The sequence below is a fragment of the Herpailurus yagouaroundi genome, unplaced genomic scaffold (genome assembly GCF_014898765.1).
Source record: "Herpailurus yagouaroundi ecotype Mexico unplaced genomic scaffold, PumYag 249, whole genome shotgun sequence".
NCBI classification, from domain to species: Eukaryota; Metazoa; Chordata; class Mammalia; order Carnivora; family Felidae; genus Herpailurus; species Herpailurus yagouaroundi.
The window spans coordinates 809,563-832,753 of NW_024412466.1; the positions used below are offsets into that span (position 1 = coordinate 809,563).

The window sequence follows — 23,191 nt, forward strand, 5'->3', positions numbered from 1 at the left end:
GGTGGTTTAACCCGTGACACAGTTAGGGGTCACTGAGGGTCTTGCCACCTTCTTTTCTAGGGTGTATCACTCCACTTGTTTGTCGTCTTCAGTTACCCCCAGTAATGTTTGATGGTGTTCTGTGGTGGGATCCTGTAGATCGTTTGTTGTATTGTTTTATCTAATAGGTTTTTGATCATTTTACTTTGGGGTCAACTTTATTGTAATTAATTTACACGCAGTGAACTTTAAGCATGTGATTTTGTTTTTTACAAATGTGTGTACAGCCTAATCACCCCCACAGGCAAGATCTGGAACATTACCCCAAAGGCACCTGTGCCCCGATATGCCCCCAGCCTGGTTGGCCACGGAGCCACTGTCTGTCTCTGCTGGTGGGTTTTTCCTGCGTTAGAATTTCCTGGAAGTGGAGTCAGAGCGTGTGTTCCTCTCTGTCTGGCTTTTCGTGGGCCACCCAGGTGGTTGCAGATCCTGTGACCCACCAATACCCGTGCTGGGTTGTGCTACCACTGTGGATGGACCTGGATATTTCCAGATTATGCTGTTAGGAGTAAACCTGCTGTGAATCTTCATAGACTTGTTTTTTTGTGGGTGTGAGTTGTATTTTCCTGGGTAATTCCTGGGAGTGGGATTATTGCCGTCTGGTAAAAGTATACATTTAATAACTTACAAAGAAGGAGCAAGCACTTTCCCAAAGTGGTTGGACCACTGTACATTTCCACCAGCAGCAAAGGAGAGTTCCAAACACTGTCATTTTAATTTGGCATTTTCTTGATGATTATTGACAGGAGCATCTTTTCACATGCCAGTTGGCCTCCTTATGTCTTCTTTTGTGTGCGAGTTTTTAAAATTTGTTGCCCATCGCTTAATTGGGCTACTTGTTTTCTTACTGGGTTGGAAGGGCTCTTTACAGTTCCTGATTCGTGACCTGTGTCAGACACCTGTATTATCTCCTAGCCTGTGCTTCTTCATTTTCTTTTTCTTAAAAAAAAAAATTATTTCTTTATTTTGAGAGAGTGAAAATACATGCGCAGGTGGCGGAAGGATAGAGAGAACCCAAGACACTGGGCTTGATCTCGTCTCCATCTCATGGACCCTGGGATCATGACCTCAGCTGAAATCAAGAGTCGGAACCTAACCGACTGATCTACCTAGGTGCCCCTGTGCATCTTCATTTTCTTAACGATGTCTTTCATAGAACAGAATAGTTTTTTTATGGTTTAGTGCTTTTTGTGCTGTTAGTAATCTTTGTCTATCACAAGGTTGTGAAGATTTTCTCCTTTTTCTAAAATTTTTATATTTTTAACTTCTAGATCCATGATCCATCTTGAGTATGTAGTTTCAGATAAGGCTGGAGATTTTTGCTTGTCCGTGTGAATATACAGTTATTCCAGACCAGCCAGCCAGTCAGCCAGTCAGCCGGAAAGGCTTCTGCTGGTAGGTCTGTGCCTGAACTGTGTTTTGTTCCTTTGATTTATCTGCTGACCCTCAAAGCTATACCACTGTCTCTTGACTGCTGTCAGTTCAGAGTAAATATTGACACCAGGTAGCTCCTTTTTAAAGGTCCTTTTAGTTCTCTGGGGTTCTCTGCATTTCCATGTAAGCTTGAGAATCCGGGTGTCTGTGCGGAGAGGCTGCTGGGATCTGACTGGGATGATGTCTGGTCTGTTGAACCACTTAGCGGCGTTGGCATCTGAGCAGCATCCAGTGTCCTCGTCCCTGGTGTCTGGGGGTGGAGCCAGACCCCAGCCCCTCCTGGGGCACCACTCTGGCAGCCCCGTCTCTCCTGCCAGCGGCTGCCCTCGTGACTCCCGACCTTCCAGTCTTTCATCAGCCTCACCCCACCAGATTGGGCCCCTCAAGATGCTCCCTTCATCCTGCTTCTGTGGCTCATTCCTTTTGGTGTGTGAAGGGCTGCGAGTACACCATAGCCTCCAGGGGCCGCTCCAGCTCAGACCTCATGTCCCCATTAGTGTGGCTGCTCCTGTGCCTGAGGGACCTATGTGCCCACTGCTTGGGCCGTCCCCACCCACGGTCTAAGGCGTCAGCAGACTTTCTGGCTCTGCTTTCAGAATGTTTCCAGGGTCTGACCACCTGTTGCCATGTAGCCTGCCTTCTCCCTGGCATGGACTGTCCCTGGGCTCTGGGTCTGTGCCTAGACCCCAAGGTCTCCCTCTCCTTGCTGTTCTGGAACCTTCTGAACACTCACCTCTCCTGCCCCTGTTTCCAGGAAAGTGCAGGTAGCATATTGGAAGCTATGGGGTCCAGAGACCAGTGGGCAGGGGACCCAACTTTGTGCTCTGTGACTGAGGCGGGGTGGGTGTGGAGCCTGCAGCTTGTCCCCAGCATGGGAAAGGGGCTGTTGCATGTCCTGAAGGCTTTGGTCAGGGTCTCCACATGTGACTGGCTCCCAGATTTTTTGTACTCAGTTTTGACCAGTCATCGTCATTCTTTCCGAAGCTCGAGCTGTCCCTTTCCGTGGCCGTGGAGCCTGTTCACACCAGCCTCGCCTCCTTGGGCTCCATTATGTCTGGCTTCCCTCATTTGGCCTCAGACTTCCCTAAGCTGCCCCTGGTCCTTGCAGTGGAGATGATTTTTAGGTACCAAGTCAGGACACCAAGGTGCTCATTGCCACCAGGGTGCCGTTGGCTCTGGTCTAATTTTTTAGAGGACAGAGCTCTGGAATAAAAGTTATGAAAGACGTGTTCGCATCACTATTCCCATTCAGATGTAACATCACTGGGTCTTCCCTACTCCTTTGGTCTCATACTTGCGTCCTCCACGGTAAAGATCCCGGCTCCTCGCGTGTTCGTTTCAGAGGAGCATCCCTCATGTGGCAGCAGCGTGTGTGTGAGGTCTTAGAACATGTCCCACTGAGGACACGAGCACCGGCCTGCAGCACTTGGGGCGATGGTCTCTCCGTGTGGGTGGGCTCCCAGGTTGCTGTTGTAGGTATGTTTGTGTGTCTCGGTTCATTTTCAGTTCCAGATTTTATCTTCTTTTTCTTTTTCTTTTTCTTTTCATTTCATTTCATTTCATTTCATTTCATCTCCTTTCATCTCATTTCATTTCATTTTTATGTTTATTTACTTTTGAGAGAGAGAGAGAGAGAGAAAAAGAGTGTGTCAGAGCGTAAGCAGGGGAGGAGCAGAGAGGGAGGGAGACACAGAATCCGAAGCAGGCTCCGGGCTCCGAGCTGTCGGCCCAGAGCCTGATGCGGGGCTTAAACCCATGAACCGTGAGATCATGACCTGAGCCGAAGTCCGACGCTTAACCGACTGAGCCGCCCAGGTGCCACATTAAGTGCCAGAATCTTAAAATTTATTTTTTAGTTATGTAAAATATTTACATGGTTTAAAAGTAAAGATTACACGAGGCCATGTTCAGAGGTCTTGCGTGTTCTGCGTGCTCCTTTCCTGCCCTCGAGAGTATCCATGTGTGTGTCTCACTTCCTCACGTTTCTGACAGAAAAGGTGGGTCCCCCCGCCATTTTTCTGAGGTGCTGCTGTGGCGTAGAGCTCGCCGTGTTCTGAGCACGTGTGGATGCTTCTCCTTCTTTTGGGGACGTTCAGGTTGATTTCAGCCTTGGCTGTTGCGTCTCCTGTCCTGCACACGTGGCACTGTGTGGGGCGTGTGTTGTCCTCACCCAGGTCCCCAAAGCTCTGCTCAGCAGCCAGGCAACTGCAACTGAGAATTTCCATTGCATTCTTTCTTATTATTTCTATTTCTCTGAGGTTTTCACTCGGTGAGAAACATACTGTTTTACCTGTGGCGAGGATGGCTCTAAGGGAGCTTCTGACATCCTCACGTGTCCGTGCGGCATCTGCTTCACTTCAGGGCTGGACTCCGTTGATTGTCCTTTCTCTTCAGAACGTGTCCACTTCCTCGGTTCTTTGTCTTTGTTCGTGCTGACTTGCTGGTGGCTCCAGCGTTCCTGCGACGTGTGTCGTGTGCTCTGTTAAAATTGGCCGGCTGGGCTCAAGTGCGGGCTCTTCCCCTGTTGAGGTGGCGACATCCCTGGCCGCTCTGCCGTCGTGGGCTCCGGCTCCTCGCTCCCGATCCTCACAGCTTCTGCTCCCAGCTTCCCCTGCTGCGCAGGGTGGGCTCGCCTGCAGACCTAGTCCGTCACACCCAGAGGCAGAGGCCAGAATCCGTGCCGTGGCCATCGTTCTGGACTTCGGCATGTCTTCGGGACCTGCCGGGAGGTGGGATTGCTGAGTCAGGGGCATGTATGCCTTTGGTTTGGCAGAAAACTTGATAGAGACCACCCGTCTCTGCCACCGTTTTGTCTTCCCTTGACCACTGAGGGTCCTCTGGCTTCTGGTTAATGCTCTGCCATATGCAGGATGCACACCTGGAAGGTCCCCTTCTCCTTGTTGCCTGACTGGTTTTCCCTCCCACACTTTACACTTGGTTCCTGTGGTCGCTGCATCACAAGTGCCCAGGGACTCAGCCACACGAGAAGGTCCGTGCTCACTGGCTTCCCCTTGTGGACATTGTGTGACCGGGCTCTCTGCTTGGGGCCCCAGGGGCTGATGGGGGTGTCTGGGGAGAGGTGCCCGCAGTCTGTTTTGTGGGTGTGGCATTCAGCTCCTTGCATTCTGGGGTCGACGCCCACTTCCTCACTGGCTGTGCCCGGCCACCCACATTCCTTGCCATATGGCCCCTCTGACTTCAGGCCCTAGCCACCTCTGGCACTCTGGGTTCTTGCAGAGAAAACTGCTTCTTAAAGGGCTCCTGTGGTGAGGTCAGGCCCCCAACCAAGCACCCTTTCTCACTGTCGGCTCAGTATCCCTTCTGCTGCGTGTTGTCATGGGAGGAGTGCTGGGTCAGGGTCGTGGGACTTCTGTCTGTACCACTGGGCTAGCAGGACATGGCAGTGTTCCTGTTCCGTGGCTGTAGCCACCCCTCGGGAGCCACCTGACGGCCCTCGGCCCGAGTGCTGCTTCCTTCCGTCTGTCCGACCTGCCCTGCACGCTCCGAGTCTCCCGGCACCTGCTTGCGATGGGCTCTGCCGCCCCCTGTGGTTCCCATCGCCCGCCTCCTTCCTCCTGGTACTGGTGGCGTCAGAGCATCAGATGATCCACGTGTGCCCTGTGCAGCCCGACTGGCCAGGAGGCATATGGAGCGGGCCGCCTCCCCAAGGCATGGAGGCCTCCTGCGTCCCTGCTCTGGGGGCGCATCTCTGCCCACGGTCTGCAGACTCCTGCGCGAGCTCCCCGCTCTCCTTCCCTCCCACTAGGATGGTGAGGTGTACTGCATTGACGCGCGGTTCTACGGGAACGTCAGCCGCTTCATCAACCATCACTGCGAGCCCAACCTGGTGCCCGTGCGCGTGTTTATGTCACACCAGGACCTGCGCTTTCCCAGGATCGCCTTCTTCAGCACCCGCCTGATTGAGGCTGGGGAGCAGCTGGGGTAGGTGCCGTGGTCCCCAGGGGCTGGCCGGGTCTGGGGACCTTCCGGGGTGCACCCGTGTGCCATTCAGTGCAGACTTACCCCCGGTAGCCTCCTGTGTCTCCAGACCGCTTGCTCAGGCTGGCCTGCCCCCAGGCGGTGTGGGGCCTGGATGCACCCTTAGCTCTGCTGTCTCCCCAGGTTTGACTACGGGGAGCGCTTCTGGGACATCAAAGGCAAGCTGTTCAGCTGCCGATGTGGCTCCCCCAAGTGCCGGCACTCCAGCACGGCCGCGGCGCAGCGGCAGGCCAGCGCCGCCCAGGACGGCCAGGAGAACGGCCTGCCCGACACCAGCTCCTCCACCGCTGACCCCCTATGAGCAGCAGCCGGCCTGCGGCGCTGAGCGTCGGTGCCGTTCACACTGAGGTTGGAGAGGAAGGCGAAACGCACACAACACCCGAGGGCTCCGACCTGGGGCTGGAGGGACCTGGGCCGTGGCTGCGAGGCCCCAGCGTGGCTGCCTCCGGGCTGGGGGCGGGCGCTTTGGAACACTCTGGGAATCCGCGCTGGCGTGACCTTGTGAGTTTCTGATGATGGTTTTGTCGTTTCCACGTTTCCCGTTCCCCCTCAACTCCCCTGGTTCCTGTTCCACCGTGGGGCTTGTTGGCAAAGCCCGGTCAGCCCAGGCTCCCTGCGTGGCACCTGCCGAAGACACCATCACCCTCGAGCTGCTCCGTTAGACCTGCCTGCACGAGGCCTGCGTGGCTGGTGCCAGTTCTGGGCACCGCGCAGATGCCGTCCCCACCTCGACCTAGGAGAGGTCAGGGCCAAGCCGTCACTGACTTTGGAGAAAACGTTTGTTTGCTTTTTAAAGAAGTCCTATATCTAGTCCTATATATCAGACCTCTAATGCATTTCTTTCTGAGGAAGCGGTCTGGCGGGTGCAGGAGGGCCATGGCCCGAGGAGGACCCCGCACCGGCCCCGCCAGCGCAGCAATGCTGGCGCCTTCTGTTGATTTTTAAACCACATGCTATGATGAATAAACTGATTTATTTTCTACCGTTATTGAACATTAGGACAAATAAAAACACAAAACACAGACAACGGTGCTGATTCTGGTGTGGTTTCTACTCACCATGTGAAAATAAACTATCAACTGTATAAAGAGAACAAAGTGATTTTAGAATAAAATGCAGGAAAAAACTTTTTTTAAAACGTTAGTCTTGTCGTGGAATAAATTTGCCATCACCTTTTGTGTGACGGCCTGCCAGGTCATATACTTTTTTTTGGCATATACTTTTTTAAATACTGTAATTAGTGCAGTAGCAGTGGGGTTTTTGTGCGGCTCTTCTAAAACATTCATGATGCAGTCATGTTTATTTTTTTCTGTTAAAATGTTTTTGACAGTTTTAAGAGCAGTCTTTTGGCTCAGACCATTTCTTGTTCTGTTTTCAATGAAATCAATAAAAAAAAAAGAAGTACTTTAAAGGAGGTTTTTATTATGATGCCATGTTTCAGCTGGTTTCTGCCAAACACCCGTGCTCCCTCTGGGGTGCTCGCGGGCTCACACGCGGCCCGGGACCGAGCAGGCGGCACACACCTTCCTTGTCAGCACAGCCTGTCTCTGAAGAGGACGCTACCTGCATCCGCCCCAGGCAGACAAGTGCAGAGTGTGTGTGCAAGCCTGTGTGTGTGCGTGCCTTTGTACGACCAGCACCAGGCACTGAGGCCCAGATATCTTTCTGGAGGCTGATGGGCGTAAGCACCAGGTAAGTGCCCAGAATCCCTAATCAGATCTGCATTTGAGCGCGATGAGACTGGAGCAGTTTCTTCCTGCCAGCTAGCCACGGCCTCTGCCCCTCAGCAGGAGCCCTGTGTCCTGTGCAGGGCTGGCCTTCACCCCGGCACCTGGAAACTCAACAAGAAATAGCTTGAGTGTTTGGGTTTTTTAATACATGGAAGTCATCCAGTTAGACACTTTCAGACATTTATCTGGAACAGTAACAGCTCTTCTGCACATTGTGAATAGCCCAGGTAGGATGCCTTCCCTTGGGGCCCTTGGTCCAGCCGTGTCACCACCAGGAAGGTGACTACAGGCCTGGGTGTGCGTGAGCACCCGTGACCCAAGTGGGACAGAGATGGGGCTGATCCTATAGAAAGACGACGCCCCTTCTTCCAGGAGGGCTTGGGTTGGCTCCCCAGGCTTGTCTTTCTTCTCTGGGTGGTGCCTTGAGCGGGGACTGGGCTGGGGCAGTGGCCCGGGAGGGTTCGGGACAGTGGGCCCATAGGAGGCCTCATCCCAGAGGCAGTGGGGGGGAGGGGAGGGGCAGGGGATCCACCTGGAGCTTGGACTTCAGGCCTCGTGGACCCCACCAACCTTTTGTGGCCCTTGCCCCAGCACAGTCCTCACCCCCTTGGGTTCTAAGCTCCTTACCTTGCAGTCAGCTAAGGTCGTTTGCGCTTTGGTGATTGTCCTGTGCACGGGGTTAGATGCTGGGTGTGCAGAGGTATCTGTCGAGTCAGGATCCAGTCTTGTCGAAAACTGCTGCTTTGTTAGGGGAGCCTGTGCGGTGAGTAGACCCCACCACCCTCCCACCCACCAGACACCATGACAGCAAGTCCTGACCATCTAAAAGGAGCGTACAGGGAGCCTGGGTGGCTCAGTCGGTTAAGCATCTGACTTTGGCTCAGTTAGTGATCTCGCGGTTTGTGGATTTGAGCCCCATGTCGGGCTCTGTGCTGACAGCGCAGAACCTGGAGCCTGCTTCAAATTCTGTGTCTCCCTTTCTCTCGGCCCCTCTCCTGTTCACGCTCTGTCTCTCTCAAAAATAAACATTAAATAAAATGAGCCTGCACAGGGCTTGGCTTTGGGGAGCCTAAAGTTTGTGTCCTGGGCTGCTGTTTCCTGCCTGGTCCTAGAGACTCCCATCAGCATCTGCTGTGGCTGTCCCTAAACCAGTTGTGGGCAGGGCTCAGGGTTGGGCCCAGAGAAGCTTGTGGGGTCTCTGCGCCAGCAGGGCACAATCTGTAAGCGTGGGTGTGGGCATGTGGCTCGGGGGGGTGGGGTGGGGTGGGTAGTTCTCTCTGGAGAAGTCATACATGTCATTGCCAAAATCAAAACAGCACATGAGAACTAGAGAGAAACCGAGAAACCCGCCAGAAACGCCTTTTCTCAGCCTCCCTGCCTGGTTCAGGGAGCACACCATGCCCTCCCCTCGGCTGTGTCCTGTCTGTGACTCCTCGGGACCACACCGCGGTTAAGTCCTTGCTGACGTACGCATGGATGTTTCCAGTCTCCACCAGGGACTGTAGCACTTGTGTGCCACCCTTCACTCCGCTGGTGTTCTCTTAGAGAAGGGGTCAGAGGGCGTCCCTGGTGTCCACTTGGGAAGTGATCAGCAAAACCCCAGCCTTTACCTCCACCAAGGGGGCATGTTTTCACACACCTTGCATGCACCATTGTCCTACTTCCTACTTTTTCTAATTATCCAGAGCAACGTGATGCCTCAAAGCATTACATTTTGCACTTACTTGGTTGTTGCAGACCGGTTTTTCCTCTTGTGTGTACTACCTTGGTGAAAATTTCATTGTGGTGTTCATATTTCCCTTACTGATTTGTGGGAACTCTATACATCGTAGCTTTGTACCCATGCTGAACGTAAGTTTAAGTTTAGCTCTGGAATCTAGGTGGGATGTATTTGGTGTCTGGTATGAATTGAAGATTCTAAGAATTGAGGGATGGTTTTCACATGGTGAAGTGCCTGGGTCTTGTTTGTACAGCACAGCAGGTTTTGACAGACCGCTTTCCCCACGTAACCCTTCCCTCCCCAGAGAATAGGCCTTTCCCGTCACCTGGCAAGTTTCTGTGTTCTTCCCAGCTGGTTCCCACTTCCGAGAGGCATTTCCTGTTCAGGTTTCTTTCACCATAGATTGGATTGGTTCTTTTCCATTGCAGAACTTCATGTAAATGGATCCATGCAGCATATGACTCTTTTTTCTAGCTTCTCTTGCTCAGTTTTTTGTTTGTTTGTTTGTTTGTTTGGTTTTTTTTTTGCTCGCACTTTGTAAAGCGTCAGTTTATTGCTGAAGAGAATTCCGTGGTAAGGATATGCCAGGTTTGTTTACCTCTTCCCCATCGTATGTACATTTGTATTTCCAGTTTGGAGCTATTATCAGGAAAGCACCTGTGAACATTCTCTTACAGCCTGTTGTGTGAATGTTTTTGTTGTGCAGGGAAAATCCCTGGACACGGACTTGCTGCGCGAGGCGGTCAGCGCATGTTCCATTGTGGCTGTGCTATTCCACTCACCGTCGCGTGTGAGAGCGCTCTGCTGGTGTCCCCCGCTAGTACCAAGTGCGCCTATTCTGGGGGGGGGTGTGGTGGCACGTGGCATTCATTTGCATCCCCACTGATGATGAGCACCTTTTCAGATGCGTGTTGTCCGTGCAAAGTGTTCAGTCTTTTGTGTGTTTTTTAATTGGACCATCTTTCCATCGTTAAGCGTAGGAGTCCTTTGTGTATTCTAGGTACAGGTCCTTTCTTTGTCAGACAGAAGTATTTAAGTGTTTTCCCTCAGTCTGTTATTTTGTGTTCATTTTCTTCAGAGCAGAAGTTTACAGATTGGGGCAAGTCCAGTCTCTATTCTGGGGGCATTTTCTCTGTCCGCAGGCATCATATCATTGCCCATTCCAAGGTTGAGAAGATCATTTCCCATTTGCTTCTAAATCCTTACGATTTTAGACTTTATGCTTTGGTGTGTGATCCATCTCAAACTGATGCTTGAGCATCGAGGGAGGTAGAGATCAAGCCTCATCTTCCCCAGTGTGGGCATTTGCTGATTTTTAGAAAGATTTAAAGATTCTCCCATTGAGTTGCATTGGCTCCTTGGTAGAACATTAGTTGGCACATGCGTGAGGACTCTATTTATGAACTCTCATTCCTGTGGTTATTTGCCTGTCTTTCTGTCTTTATTCCTGTAGCTTCATTTTAAGTATCAAAATCACCTGTGGTCTACATACTCCAAATTGTTTTTATTCTGAAACACCATATAAATTCCTATCAAAAAAAAAAAAAAAAAAAGCTGGGTGGATTTTTTTTTAACTTTTAAAATCAACTTTACTGAGATATACTTCACATATCATAAAATGTACTCAAGGGTTCCATGAATTTTGACAAGTGTATATACTCCTGTAACTATCACCATCACAATCAAGATGTAAAGAACGTCTCATTATCCCCCAAAACATTGCTGGTGCCTCTTTGCAGTCAACCCCACCCTGCCCCGGGAGATGCTGATCTGCCTGGGTCAGTATAGATGAATAGTTTCTGTTCTAGAATTTTTTATAATTGGAACAATACAGCATGTGCTTCGTTATCTCACCATTTAAAACTATGTGTTAAGCCAAGGAAGCCAGATAGAATCTCAGACTTGCAAGAAAGATGCAGGACAGGGCAAAGAGCTTTTTTTTTCTCTGAACCATGAAAATAGCTGGCTTGATGCTCCAGTGTCCCTACAAGGGCAATCTCCTGTGTGACAACACCAGGATGGCGCTGCTCTCTCCCCGTAGCCTGTATCTTACACATAACTGAGAGCCTCACAGAATAATTCATGATATTGTCATACATTTTACTGTCTATACACCAAGATATTGTTACTACTTTTGCTTTAATTAGCCATTTATTATTCTTTTGATTGGTAGCTTGTGTACTTATTTTTTCACTGGTTTTGTTTTTTGGGTTTTTTTTTTTTTCCTTGTAATGGCGTGCTTGTTTTGTTGTGCTTTGCTTTATTGTGCTTTGCAGATACTGTGTTTCTTACAGATTGAAGTTTTGAGGCATCCCTGCATCGAGCAAGTCTGCTGGCACCGTTTTTCCAACAGCATCTGCTCACTTCTTGTCTCTGTGTCACATTTGGTAATTCTTGCAGTATTTCACAATTTTTCATTATTATTATATTTGTTATGGTGATCTGTGATCAGTGACCTTTGGTGTTATGACTGATTGTTTTGGGGCACGTGAACCGTGCCACGTAAGATGGTGTGAACTTGATCGATACGTGTTGTGTGTGTTCCGGCCGCTCTATTGAACAGCTGCTCCCCCGTCTCTTCCCCGCCCCCCCCCCCCAAGACCGCCCCATTCCCTGAGACACAACAGTACTGAAATCGGGCCAGTTAATAACCCCACCACGGCATCTTTGTGTCCAAGGGAAAGGACGAGCTGCACATCTCTCACTTGAAATCAGAAGCAAGAATGATTCAGCTCAGTGAGGAAGGCACGTCGACAGACCGAAAGAGGGGCCTCTTGCACCAAACATCAGCCAAGCTGGGAATGCAAAGGGAAAGTTCCTGAAGAACATTAAAAGCGCTCCTCCAGTGAGCACATGGATGATAAGAAAGGTAACCTCCTCACTGCTGATGTGGAAGAATGTGTTCGTCGTCTGAACACGAAGATCAACCAGCCACGACGTTCCTTTCAGCCGAAGCCTCACCCAGAGAGAGTCCCTGACTCTTCAGTTCTGTGAAGGCTGAGGTGAGGAAGCTGTGGAAAAGAAGTCTGAAGAGAGCAGAAGTTGGTTGATGAGATTTCAGGGAGACGCTGTCTCCAGAAGACGACCGCACAGTGGGGGCAGCGGGTGCTGATGTGGAAGCTGCAGCAGGTTCTCCACAAGACGGAGCCAAGACCATCAGTGAGGGCGGCTGCACGAAACATTTGCAAGGTAGACAAAACAGCCTTCTGTTGGGAGGAGATGCCATCCAGGACTTTAACAGTGAGAGAGAAGTCAGCGCCTGGCTTCAAAGGCTGACTCTCGTTAGAGGCTCAAGTACCTGGTGACTTGAAATTGAGACCAGTGTTCATGAACATTCTGAAAATCCTGGGCCCTTGAGAATTGTGCTCCGTCAACTGCACCTGTGCTCTGCAAACAGGACAAACAAAGCCTGGATGACAGCACATGCGTGGTTTGCTGTATATTTTAAGCTCACTGTTGAGACTTACTGCTCTGGATAAAGGATTCCTTTCAAAATATTACTGCCCAATGACAGCTTACTGGTCACCTAAGAGCTCTGATGGAGATGGACAATGAGATCAATGTTGTTTTCATGCCTGCTAACATAACATCCATTTCTACTTCCAAGTCTTATTGTTTTTTTAATGTTTATTTATTTTAAGGAGGAAAGGGGCAGAGAGAAGAGAGGGAGAGAGAGAATCCCAAGCAGACCCTGCACCGCCAGCACAGAGCCCGATGCGGGGCTCACAAACCATGAGATGACCTGAGCCGAAATCAAGAGTCAGGTGCTCAATCGGCTGAGCCGCCCAGGCGTCCCCCAAGTCTTATTATTTAAGAAATATATTGTGTAAGGCTGCAGGCGCCATATTGATTCTTCTGACAGATCTGAGCAAAGTAAATTGAAACCGTCTGGAAAGGATTCATCATTTTAGATGCCATTAAGAACACTCCTAGTTCATGGGAAGAGGCCAAAATGTCAGTATTAACAAGAATTTGGAAGAAACTGACTTTGAGGGGTTCAGCCTTCAGGAGAGGACGTAGGTACAGGTGTGGTGGGAACAGCAAGAAAACTAGGATTTGGAGAGCCTAAAGATGCTGGCATCTCAGGATAAAACTTTAATGGATGAGGAGTTGCTTCTTATTGAGGAGCAAAGAAAGTGGTTTCTTGAGGTAGAATCTACTCCTGGTGAACACGCTGTGAAAAGTGGTGGAATGACACAGCCTAGTTGTAAAGCAGCTTCAGGGTTGGGAGGACAGACTCCGGTTTTCAAAGTTCTCCTGTGGGTAAAATGCTGTCACAAAGAGCCCAGGGGCTCAGTCGGTTAAGAATCCAACTCTTGGGGGGCGCCTGGATGGCTCAGTCGGTTGGGCGTCCGACTTTGGCTTAGATCGTGATCTCGCAGTTTGTGAATTCGAGCCCCGTGTCCGGCTCTGTGCTGATAGCTTGGAGCCTGGAGCCTGCTTCAGATTCTGTGTCTCCTCCTCTCTCTGCCCCTCCCATGCTCATGTTCTGTCTCTTTCTGTCTCTCAATAATAAATAAGCGTTAAAAAAAAAAAAAAATCCAGCTCTTGGTTTCGGCTCAGGTTGTGATCTCACGGTTTGTGAGTTCGAGCCCCACGTCAGGCTCTGTTCTGATGGTACAGAGACTACTTGGGATTTTCTGTCTCCTTCTCTGCTTTCCCCTCCCCTGCTCACACACTTCCTCTCTCTTCTCTCAAAATCAGTAAAATAAACTTTAAAAAAATGGCCATCACAGAATGCTCCAGAGAAATCATCTGTGAAAGGAAGAATTGATGGGGAAAGCTTCATTATCTTATTTTAGGAAATTTCCACAGCCACCCCTGCTTTCAACAATCACCACCCTGATCAGTCAGCAGCCACCAACATGGAGGCAAGACCTCCACCAGCAAGAAGATTCTGGCTCGCTGAAAGCTGAGTTGATGGTTAGTATTTTCTAGCTATTAAATACTTCTTAGTTAAGGTATGTGCATGGATTTTTTTTTTTTTAAGATATAATGCTGTTGTACTTAAGCCACAGTATAGTGTAAACGTAACCTTCATGTGTACTGTGAAACCAAAAAATTCGTTTGACTCTATTGTGATATTTACTGTGGTCTGGAACCCAACCCTTATCATCTCTGAGGTGTGCCTTTTCCAGTTAGTCTGTCATGGCCAGAAGTGAAAGAATACTAGAATTTTATCTTCCTCCAAACTGAAAGCCAGTGATCTCAAAAAAGCATTTATTGACTAACCTTTCCTTTCCCACAAACCATAAATCTCATTTATTAGATTGTGTGCATGCACATACACACACACACACACACACACACACACACACACACACACACCCCTTTTCATTGTGCTGTGCTGCCCCATTGGTTTAATTCCTTTCAGACAAGCATCCTATTTCCTTATGTTTTCAAATAGAAAAAATCCTTTGTAAATACAATACAGGAAAAAAAGTTAAAAGTCCACTTACTCCCAACGTCTTCCTCACGATGAACACTTTCGTGAATATTCTTCCAAACATTTGTATAAAAACTTATTGAGGTGCCTGGGTGGCTCAGTCGATTGAGTGTCTGACTTTGGCTCAGGTCATGATCCCGCAGTTTGTGAGTTCAAGCCCTGCATCAGGCTCTCTGCTGTCAGCACGGAGCCCACTTCAGATCCTCGGTGGCCCTCTTTCTGCACCCCCTCCTCTGAAAAGTAAATAAACATCTAAAAATATATATACTGATAAAAAGAACAATATGTAACATTTCTGGAGCTCTTACTGTTGGTTTGACACAGTGCTTCCTGTGTCCGGACACTTGTAAGTGCTTCACAAACACGATCGTCTAAATCTCAAGATAACTATATGCTGGGGACTGCCCTCTCCTTAACAGAAGAGGGAACAGAGATGTCAAAGACCATGCCCGTGGCCACACAGCTAAACATGGCAGAGCCACGACTAACCCGCAGTCTGACTCCAGAGCCCACACCTCCCACATGGTCTCTCATTTCCAAATGACCCCGCTCGGTGCCATTAAACTTCCAAGCCTCTGCCCACCTGGGACCACCTTGTCTAAGTCTGGGTTCTTTCATGATGTTTGCCTTTCTCTGTGAAGCAACTTTTCATGTCCTTTGCCAATTTTCAGTGAAATTGTTAAATCTTTTTATTGATCTGAAAGAGCTCTTTGGATAGCAAGAAGATTCATCCCTTGTCTTCTACATCAATAGTATTTCCCAAATGTGCTGATTTACTTTGTGATGGGTTATTTAAATCTATGTATTAGCTTTTGAGTGCTTTTTTTGCTTCTGCCTTACAAGACTTTCAAATTCTTCTGTAATGCAGTCAGGCAGTTTTTTCCTGTAAGTCGGTAGTTTTCAGCCCCTGGCTGTGTGGTGTCGTCCACGGGTGAGCCCACTGAGCAGCTGTGCAGAGGCTTCTGGACTTGGTGTCACGTTCAACCCCTCTGCAGTTCGAGGTTATGACACCCTTGCTGCTCTCCCAGGGAGGTTACTTCACATTTGCACCATTTCTAGAACTTCTTTTCTTTTATTTATTAAAAAAAATTTTTTTAACCTTTATTTATTTTTAAGAGACAGAGCATAAGCAGGGGAGGGACAGAGAGAGAGGGAGACACAGGATCGGAAGCAGGCTCTAGGCTCTGAGCTGTCAGCACGGAGCCCGATGTGGGGCTCGAACTCACAAATGGTGAGATCATGACCTGAGCCAAAGTCAGATGATCAACCCACTGAGCCACCCAGGGGCCCCTAGAATTTCTTTTAAAGGGTATAGAAACTGCACTGTCTGCTTGGTGTTATTTTATAGTATATTTTTATATTGTTAGGACTGTTCGTTTATTGTTCTTTCGTGTTCTCTTTCTCATGATTTTATTTGTTTGCTCTTCTAGATAAGCTTTGTTACTTTTTTTTTTTATTAAAAAAATGTTTTTAACGTTTACTTATTTTTGAGAGAGAGAGAGACAGAATGTGAGCAGGGAAGGGGCAGAGAGAGAGAGAGGGAGACACAGACTCTGAAGCAGGCTGCAGGCTCTGAGCCGTCAGCACAGAGCCGGACCACGGGGCTTGAACCCACCAACCATGAGATCATGACCCTGAGCCGAAGTCCAACGCTGAATCGACTGAGCCATCAGGCGGCCCCGCTTATTACAAATTTGTCAACTTCCATCTGTCTTTATGAAAAAAACCATTTCTCTGGGGAAGATGTCCAGAAACAAATAGATTCCTAGGTATGAAAGTCAGGAGAGAAGTCTATACAGATGTGGTAACTACCAGGATAGAGCAGTGGTTCTCAGCTGGGGTGCCTTTGCTCTCCAAGGGGACATTTGCAAGATCTGGAGACGGACCTGGTTGTCACAGATGAGAAATACCGTGACATTTTCTGGCATCTAGCAGGGATGCTGTCAAACAGCCTACAATGCATGGGAAAGAATCCCGTGCTTCCAAATGTCTGTGGTGTCCAGCTGGATGAACCCAGCGATGGAGAAACTAATTGAAAGGGTCAGGGTGGGTGAGAGGAAAGGCAGTGGGAGCGTCCAGCGCAGGCCAGTAGGAACCCAGGAGTCACCAGTCGAGCAGTGAGGGCTGGAGAGAAGGACGGCCAGCTGCAGATGTCCTAGGCTTGTCAGGGAGCTTGGATTTTTGAAAGTCACAGGGAGAGTGACGTGGTTGGAACTGTGCCTTGGAAAAACTGCTCTGGCTGCTGAGGAGAAGGGACAGGGAGTAGCCATCCGTGCTGGGTCAGGGCAGAGAGAAGGGAGGGACCAGGGACACTTCTGGAGTTGGAGTGGGCAGGGCAGGGTGGTGCACTGGGCACAGGGGAGTAGGAAGGGTCTTTCGCAAGCGGTTCTGGCTACCTGTCACCCAGCATTGTGTCACAGCTGAGGACAGCAGTGAGGAGCACAGACCTCGTTCTCTTCCTCATGGGCTTCCATTGTAGTGAGGGAAACATGTCAAGAGTCACAAACAAATGCACAACTAAGAAGTCTGGACGCTGTGCTGGAGAAGCAGATGTTATGATGAGGACGTGGCTTCTGGCTGACAGCTGAAGTGTGTACCGAGTTGTCCGGGCACAGGGACAGCATATGGCACCTGTGAGCACCTGTGGGCCGGTGGTGCTGGCCCTGAATGAGCAATGAGGCTGGAGAGGCTGGCGAGGGAGCGGCACCGCAAGAGGGCTCGGCAGGGTAGCGAGGCCGTTAAGGTCACAGTTTGAACAGGCCACTGTGGCTGCAAAGAGGGGACAGGACAGGGCCGCAGCACTCCTAGGTCACAGACAGCACTGGTCCAACAAGTAGGAAGGTGGCCACACTGATGGAAAGAGATGGAAGGGGCCCAAATATCTTTATTGTTTAAGTTATTTACATTTCTTAAAAGTTTTTATTGAGGTAAAATTCACTAACAGAAAGTTCACCATTTTAACCATTTTAAAGTATACAATTCAATGGCTTTTAATAAATTCACAATGTTATGCAATCATCACCAATATGTAATTTCAGAAAATGTTCATCATTCCAAAAAGAAACCCCACACCTATTATCACTCCCTCCCCCTCGGCCCCTCCCCCAGCTGGCAGCCACTAATTGTACTTTCTCTGCAAATTTCCTTATTCTGGAAACATTTCATAACATAGAGCCCTATAATAGGTGGCTTCTTATGTCTGGCTTCTTTCAGTTAGCATGATGTTTTCGAGGTTCATTCAAGATGTAGATGAGATTACGTGCACAGGATTTTATTAGATTGTATTAGGTGACAGTGAGTAGATGTTATTATTACTAGAAATAAATTGGGAGGCAGTGGGGAAAGTGGGGAAAGGCTGGAGGAGCGTCAGACTTGCGCAGCTCTGACTTCCAGTGAAGAAGAGTGATAGAAGGCTGAGTGGGAGCGTCTTCTCTCACTGAGCGTCTGAAGCAGGCTCAGTCAAGCCACCCCAGAGTCCTCAACTCAAAGAAGTGTGGCCATGACACAAACAGTATGATCAATCTGGAGCTTTTTAACGGCTGAGCCCCTTGTGACTTGTGTTTCTTATAGTTTGAGGGCTCCCATTTTCATGGCAGCCATAATAATAATAATAATAATAATAATAATAATAATAATAATAATGTTTGGTGTGTGTTTCTTTTAAGAAAGGCTGAAAGTCAGTTAGCTAACCATCCATCTGAAGAACCGAATAGACCCAAAACAAAGGAGAGGAAAGGAAAGGAAATATAAAGAGTAGATATTAATGAAATTGAAAACAGATTTTGAGACAATCAGTAAAGCCAAAAATTGATTCTTTGACAAGATTAATTAAAATGGCAAACCTCTGGCAAGATTGAGAGAGGGAGAGAAGAAAATACATAAGTAGGGACTTGAAAGCAAGCGCTGCCGTAGATACAATGTAGATGAAAAAGATAATATTAACAACTTTGGGCCAGTATGCGACTAGAAAAATAGAACTGGGTCAAACTGACCCAAGAGGAGATGGAAAATCTGAACAGTCTTACTACCCTTAAGGATAGTGAACTAGTAATTAGACTTACAAAAGAAACATCAGGCCCAGCCAGTGAATTCCACTGAGCTTTCAAAGTACAAATTTTTTATAGTAATGCTCCCCAACTTAAAGGACAGCATGACCTTGACACCAAAGCCTGGTAGAAATGGGTTCAAGAGGTGAATACTCCAGGATGATGTCATTTAGAGACCAGCTTCAAAAACTCTAAACAAATTACTAGTTAACCGAAGCTCAGTAGTGCATGAAGACAACACAGTCATGACCAAGTGTGAGCTACACTAGGAACAGGAGGATGGTTTCACTTCAGGAAATCAATTACTATAAGCTGCTGCCTTAACATCCAGGAGAAAAATCAGATGATCATGCTAATGCAGAAAAGGCATTTGATGGGACTCATCATGTATTCATGGTAAAAACTCCTAGAAATTAAGACTTGAGGAGGATTTCTTAATCTGACAAAGGGTACCTACTTTTTCTAAAGGACATAGCAAACATCATACTTCATGGTGAAAGGTTGAAAGTATTTTAAGATGAGGAACGAGACAGGGTGCCCACTGTCACGTTTCTGGACATCATTGTGCCAGCTGGCACAGAAGATAAGAAAAAGAAACACAAGATACAAGAATTGGAGAAGGAGAAATGAAACTTAGTATTTCAATATTATCTACATAGAAAATGTAAAGAAATCTAACAATGAATTGTTAGAATTAATCAGAAAATTTAGCAATGTTGCTTATACAAAAGCAATATACACAGGGGACTGCATTTTTTAAAATAAGCAATAGGAAATTGGACTTTAAAAATGGAATCCTCTAATATAGCATGGAAAAGTTAAAGGATCTCAGAATAGAGCTCATATAATTGTGCTGGACCTAATTTATGGAGAAGGTGATAAAACTTTATTAAAATAAATTAAAGACCACTCAAATAGATGAAGAAACAGGTTTTGCTAATGCATTGATAGCCTCAGGCGTCTGGGTGGCTCAGTTAAGCGTCCGACTCCACCTCAGGTCATGATCTCATGGTTCTTGAGTTCGAGCCCCGAGTTGGGCTCTGTGTTGGCAGCTCGGAGCGTGGAGCCTGCTTCAGATTCCGAGTCTCCCTCTCTCTCTGCCCCTCCCCCACTCGCACGCTGTCTCTCTGTCAAAATAAGTAAACATTAAAAAAATTATAAAAAGAAAAGAAAGTCTCAATATCACAAGGATGTATATTTGCCCCAAACTGATCTTTGGGATTTTATGCAATTCCTGTCAAAAGCCCATTGTGTGTGAGCGCAACCTAAAAGTTGATTCTAAAAATTATATAGACAAATGAAAGAATAGCAAAAATGCTCCTAAAGGAGAAAACCAGGTAGGAATATATACCTTATTGTAGATCTTGAGTAACTGATACAGTGTGGTGCTAGCACATAGACAAATTGGTCATCCGAGCAGAACTGGGAGCCCAGAAACAGACCCGGGTGTACACACCGCTGGGGTATACGAACGAGCTGGCTCTGCAGTGGGGAAAGGACGCCTTACGCCACACAGAAACCTTAGCCGCATATGGTTTAAAATGCAAACAGCAAGACATACAAATTTTAGAAGAGAATATAGGAGGATGTACTTTTTTTTTTTTAATTTTTTTTTTAACGTTTATTTACTTTTGAGACAGAGAGAGACAGCATGAACAGGGAAGGATCAGAGAGAGAAGGAGACACAGAATCTGAAACAGGCTCCAGGCTCTGAGCGGTCAGCACAGAGCCCGACGCGGGGCTCGAACTCACGGACCGTGAGATCATGACCTGAGCCGAAGTCGGACACTTAACCGACTGAGCCACCCAGGCCCCCCTAGGAGGATGTACTCTTAACATTCCAAAAGAATATCTTCACAAGAATAAAGTAAGGAAGAATTTCGTATGATTCAAAAATCACAAAATACAAAGGAAAAGTTGGGTAGATTTAGATATCTGTGTATCATGAGTGAGAGAAGGTTCTGCACCGCTTTCACCTGGCAGCCCATACAAAAATGCACAAGAACTTCCACCAGTCAATAAGGAGAAAAAGGACCCTGCTGAGAGTGGGCGAAAACTTGAATGGGTGATTTGATTAAGGGGAGACATGCATGAGTAATAAATCTATGAGAAGCCACTCAACTGTGTGAATAATCAAGGGAATGCAGATTAAAAGCCATTGGGAGATGTTTGAAATGCCTACCAGATGAAAAAATGTCCCGATAATAGCAGAGTGTTGGGGGGTTGCACTCTGGGCACTAATTGTGTGGTACCCCATGAGGCGGAGATCTTGTCCAGTGGCCTACCAATCCCGCTCCTCGATTTAGGTCTCCTGGAACCTCTTGCCCACATACCGAGAGAACTATATTAGATGTTCGTTGGAGAATTTTTTTGGAAATAGCAGAAAACATAAACTAGAATGTCTACTTCGAAGTAGTGTGAACAAATATATTGTCATACTACAGACTAATACACATGATGACAAATGAGTCACAGCTGTGTGAAATGACGGGTGCATTGTGGCAACACAGTATGGAACGAGAATAAAGTTGCAGTCCTATTTATTACAGTTCAACAGCGTGTAGGGCTGCACAAATATTGTACAGGGATACAAAGAAGAAGGAAAGAGAAGGGTGAGCATAAAAATCAGGACAGTGGTGGCTTCTGTGGGAAGTGGGAGTCCGCGCGGGGGTACACGGGGGCTTCAAAGATACCCTGGGTCTATTTCCTAAGCTGGTTGGTGGGTTATTCTTTAAACTTTATGCATGTTTTATAATTTGCATGTATTCTTTGATTTTAAAATGTAAGTAGCAATATGGGGATGATTAGGGAGGGTGCCAAGAGCAGGGGGTGGGCAAACAGGGCATGTGGGCTGCTAATTCAGAAGGGGAGGCGGCACAGTATTTGAACACTGAGGGGATGCAGGTAAGTCTGAGGTGTGGGAGTCTTGGCTCCATGTAGCATTTACCTTTATTATTTAAAAAAAATAAACATTGGGGCACCTGGTGGCTCAGTCAGCTGAGTGTCCAACTCTTGACTTTGGCTCAGGTCATGATCCCATGGTCGTGGGATCAAGCCTCGCATCAGGCTGTATGTTGAGTGTGGAGCCTGCTTAAGATTTTCTCTCTCCCTCTGCCCCTCTCCCTTGCTTGCATGCTGTCTCAAAAATAAAATAATAAAATATTTAAGAAATTAGGCGTTAATTTATACAAAAACAAAAAAAATTTGCTTAGTTCTCTCTCCCCCAGTCCCCACATGAGAACCCAACATGCAGTGCCAAAGGTGGGATCTAGAAGGGGAGGCACATCTCACTTACATCAGCACCAAAACCAATAAAATACTTAGGAATAAGTTTAACCAAGGAGATCAAAGATCTGTACATCAAAAACTGCAAGACATTGATAAATTGAAGACGACACAAATGAATGCAAAGACATCCCCGCCCCATACTCTGTGTCCATGGGTCGAAAGAGTTAACACTGCAAAATGTCCATACTATCCAAAGCCATCTAAGAGCCCAAACAGATAAAGCAACCTTGAGAAAGAAGAAATTTGGAGGCATCAAACTTCCTGATTTCAAACTATATTACAAGGCTATACGAATCCAAATAGTATGGTACTTGCATAAAAACAGACAATAGAGGGGCACCTGGGTGGCTCAGTTGGTTAAGTGTGCGACCCTTGACCTTGGCTCAGGTCATGATATCATGATCCGTGGGTTCCAGCCCTGTGTCGGGCTCTGTGCTGAGACCTCAGAGCATGGAGCTTGCTTGGGATTCTCGGTCTCCCACTCTCTCTGCCCCTCCCCCACTCGTGCGCTCTGTCTCTATCTCTTTCAAAATAAATAAATAAACTTAAAAAAAAAACCCAGACAATAGACCAATGAAACAAGAGCACAGAAATGAACCCACACATATACGGTCAACTAATATTTGACAAGGGAGCCAAGAATACTCGACGGAAAAAGGATAGTCTTTTCAATAAGTTGTGTTGGAAAAACTGGACATTCACATGCACAAAGATGAAATTGGACTCCTATCTTACACCACTCACAGAAGTGAACTCAAAATGGATTAAAAATTTAAATGTAAGACCTGATATCATAAAACTACTCCAAGAAAACATGGGTAAAGATCTCCTCGACGTTGGTCTTGGCAAAAATTTTTTAGATACGACCCCAAAAGCAGAAGCAACAAAAGCACAAATCCACAAGTGGGACATCAAACTGAAAAGCTTCTGTGTGAGCAGTGCCCTGCTGGCTCAGTCGGTGGTGTGCAACTCTTGATCTTGGGGTTGTGGGTTCATGCCCACATGGGGTGTAGAGGTTACTTAAAAAATAAAATCTTTAATGAAATAAAAAGCTTTGCGCAGCAAAAGAAACCATCAATAAAATGAAAAGTCAGCTCACAAAGTGGGGCAAATATTTGGAGGCCACATACCTGATAAGGGGCCAATATCCAAAATATGTAGGAAACATGTACAATAGCCAACAAACAAAAAACCCCAAATAATCTAATTTTAAAATGGGCAAAGGACTTCCCAAAGATGACATACAAATAGCCAACCATTTCATGAAGAGCTGCTCGACAACACTCACCCTCAGAAAGATGCAGACTGGAAGCACAATGAGGTATCACGACTATTAGGGTGGCCGTCATCAAAAAGACAAGAGCTGACAGGTGCCGGTGAGGAGGTGGAGAAGGGGGAAGCCCTGTGCACCATTGGTGGGAATGTAAAATGGTGCAGCCGCTGTGGAGCACGGTGTGGCGGTTCCTCAAAAAATTCAAAATAGAATTAC

The 23,191-nt window shown here is 47.5% G+C and overlaps 1 protein-coding gene across 4 annotated transcripts in view; it reads left to right on the forward strand.

The window, feature by feature from the left end:
- The window catches only part of EHMT1 (euchromatic histone lysine methyltransferase 1), an 87,183-nt gene extending 80,300 nt beyond the window's left edge, over positions 1 to 6,883 (forward strand). For all 4 annotated transcript variants that reach the window (XM_040460219.1, XM_040460221.1, XM_040460220.1 and 1 more), the window contains 2 exons: positions 5,240 to 5,415; positions 5,596 to 6,883. In XM_040460219.1, coding sequence (XP_040316153.1) covers positions 5,240 to 5,415; positions 5,596 to 5,773 — 354 coding nt within the window. In that variant the 3' untranslated portion in view covers positions 5,774 to 6,883. The remainder of the gene's footprint in view (positions 1 to 5,239; positions 5,416 to 5,595) is intronic.
- Positions 6,884 to 23,191: the final 16,308 nt, after the last annotated feature.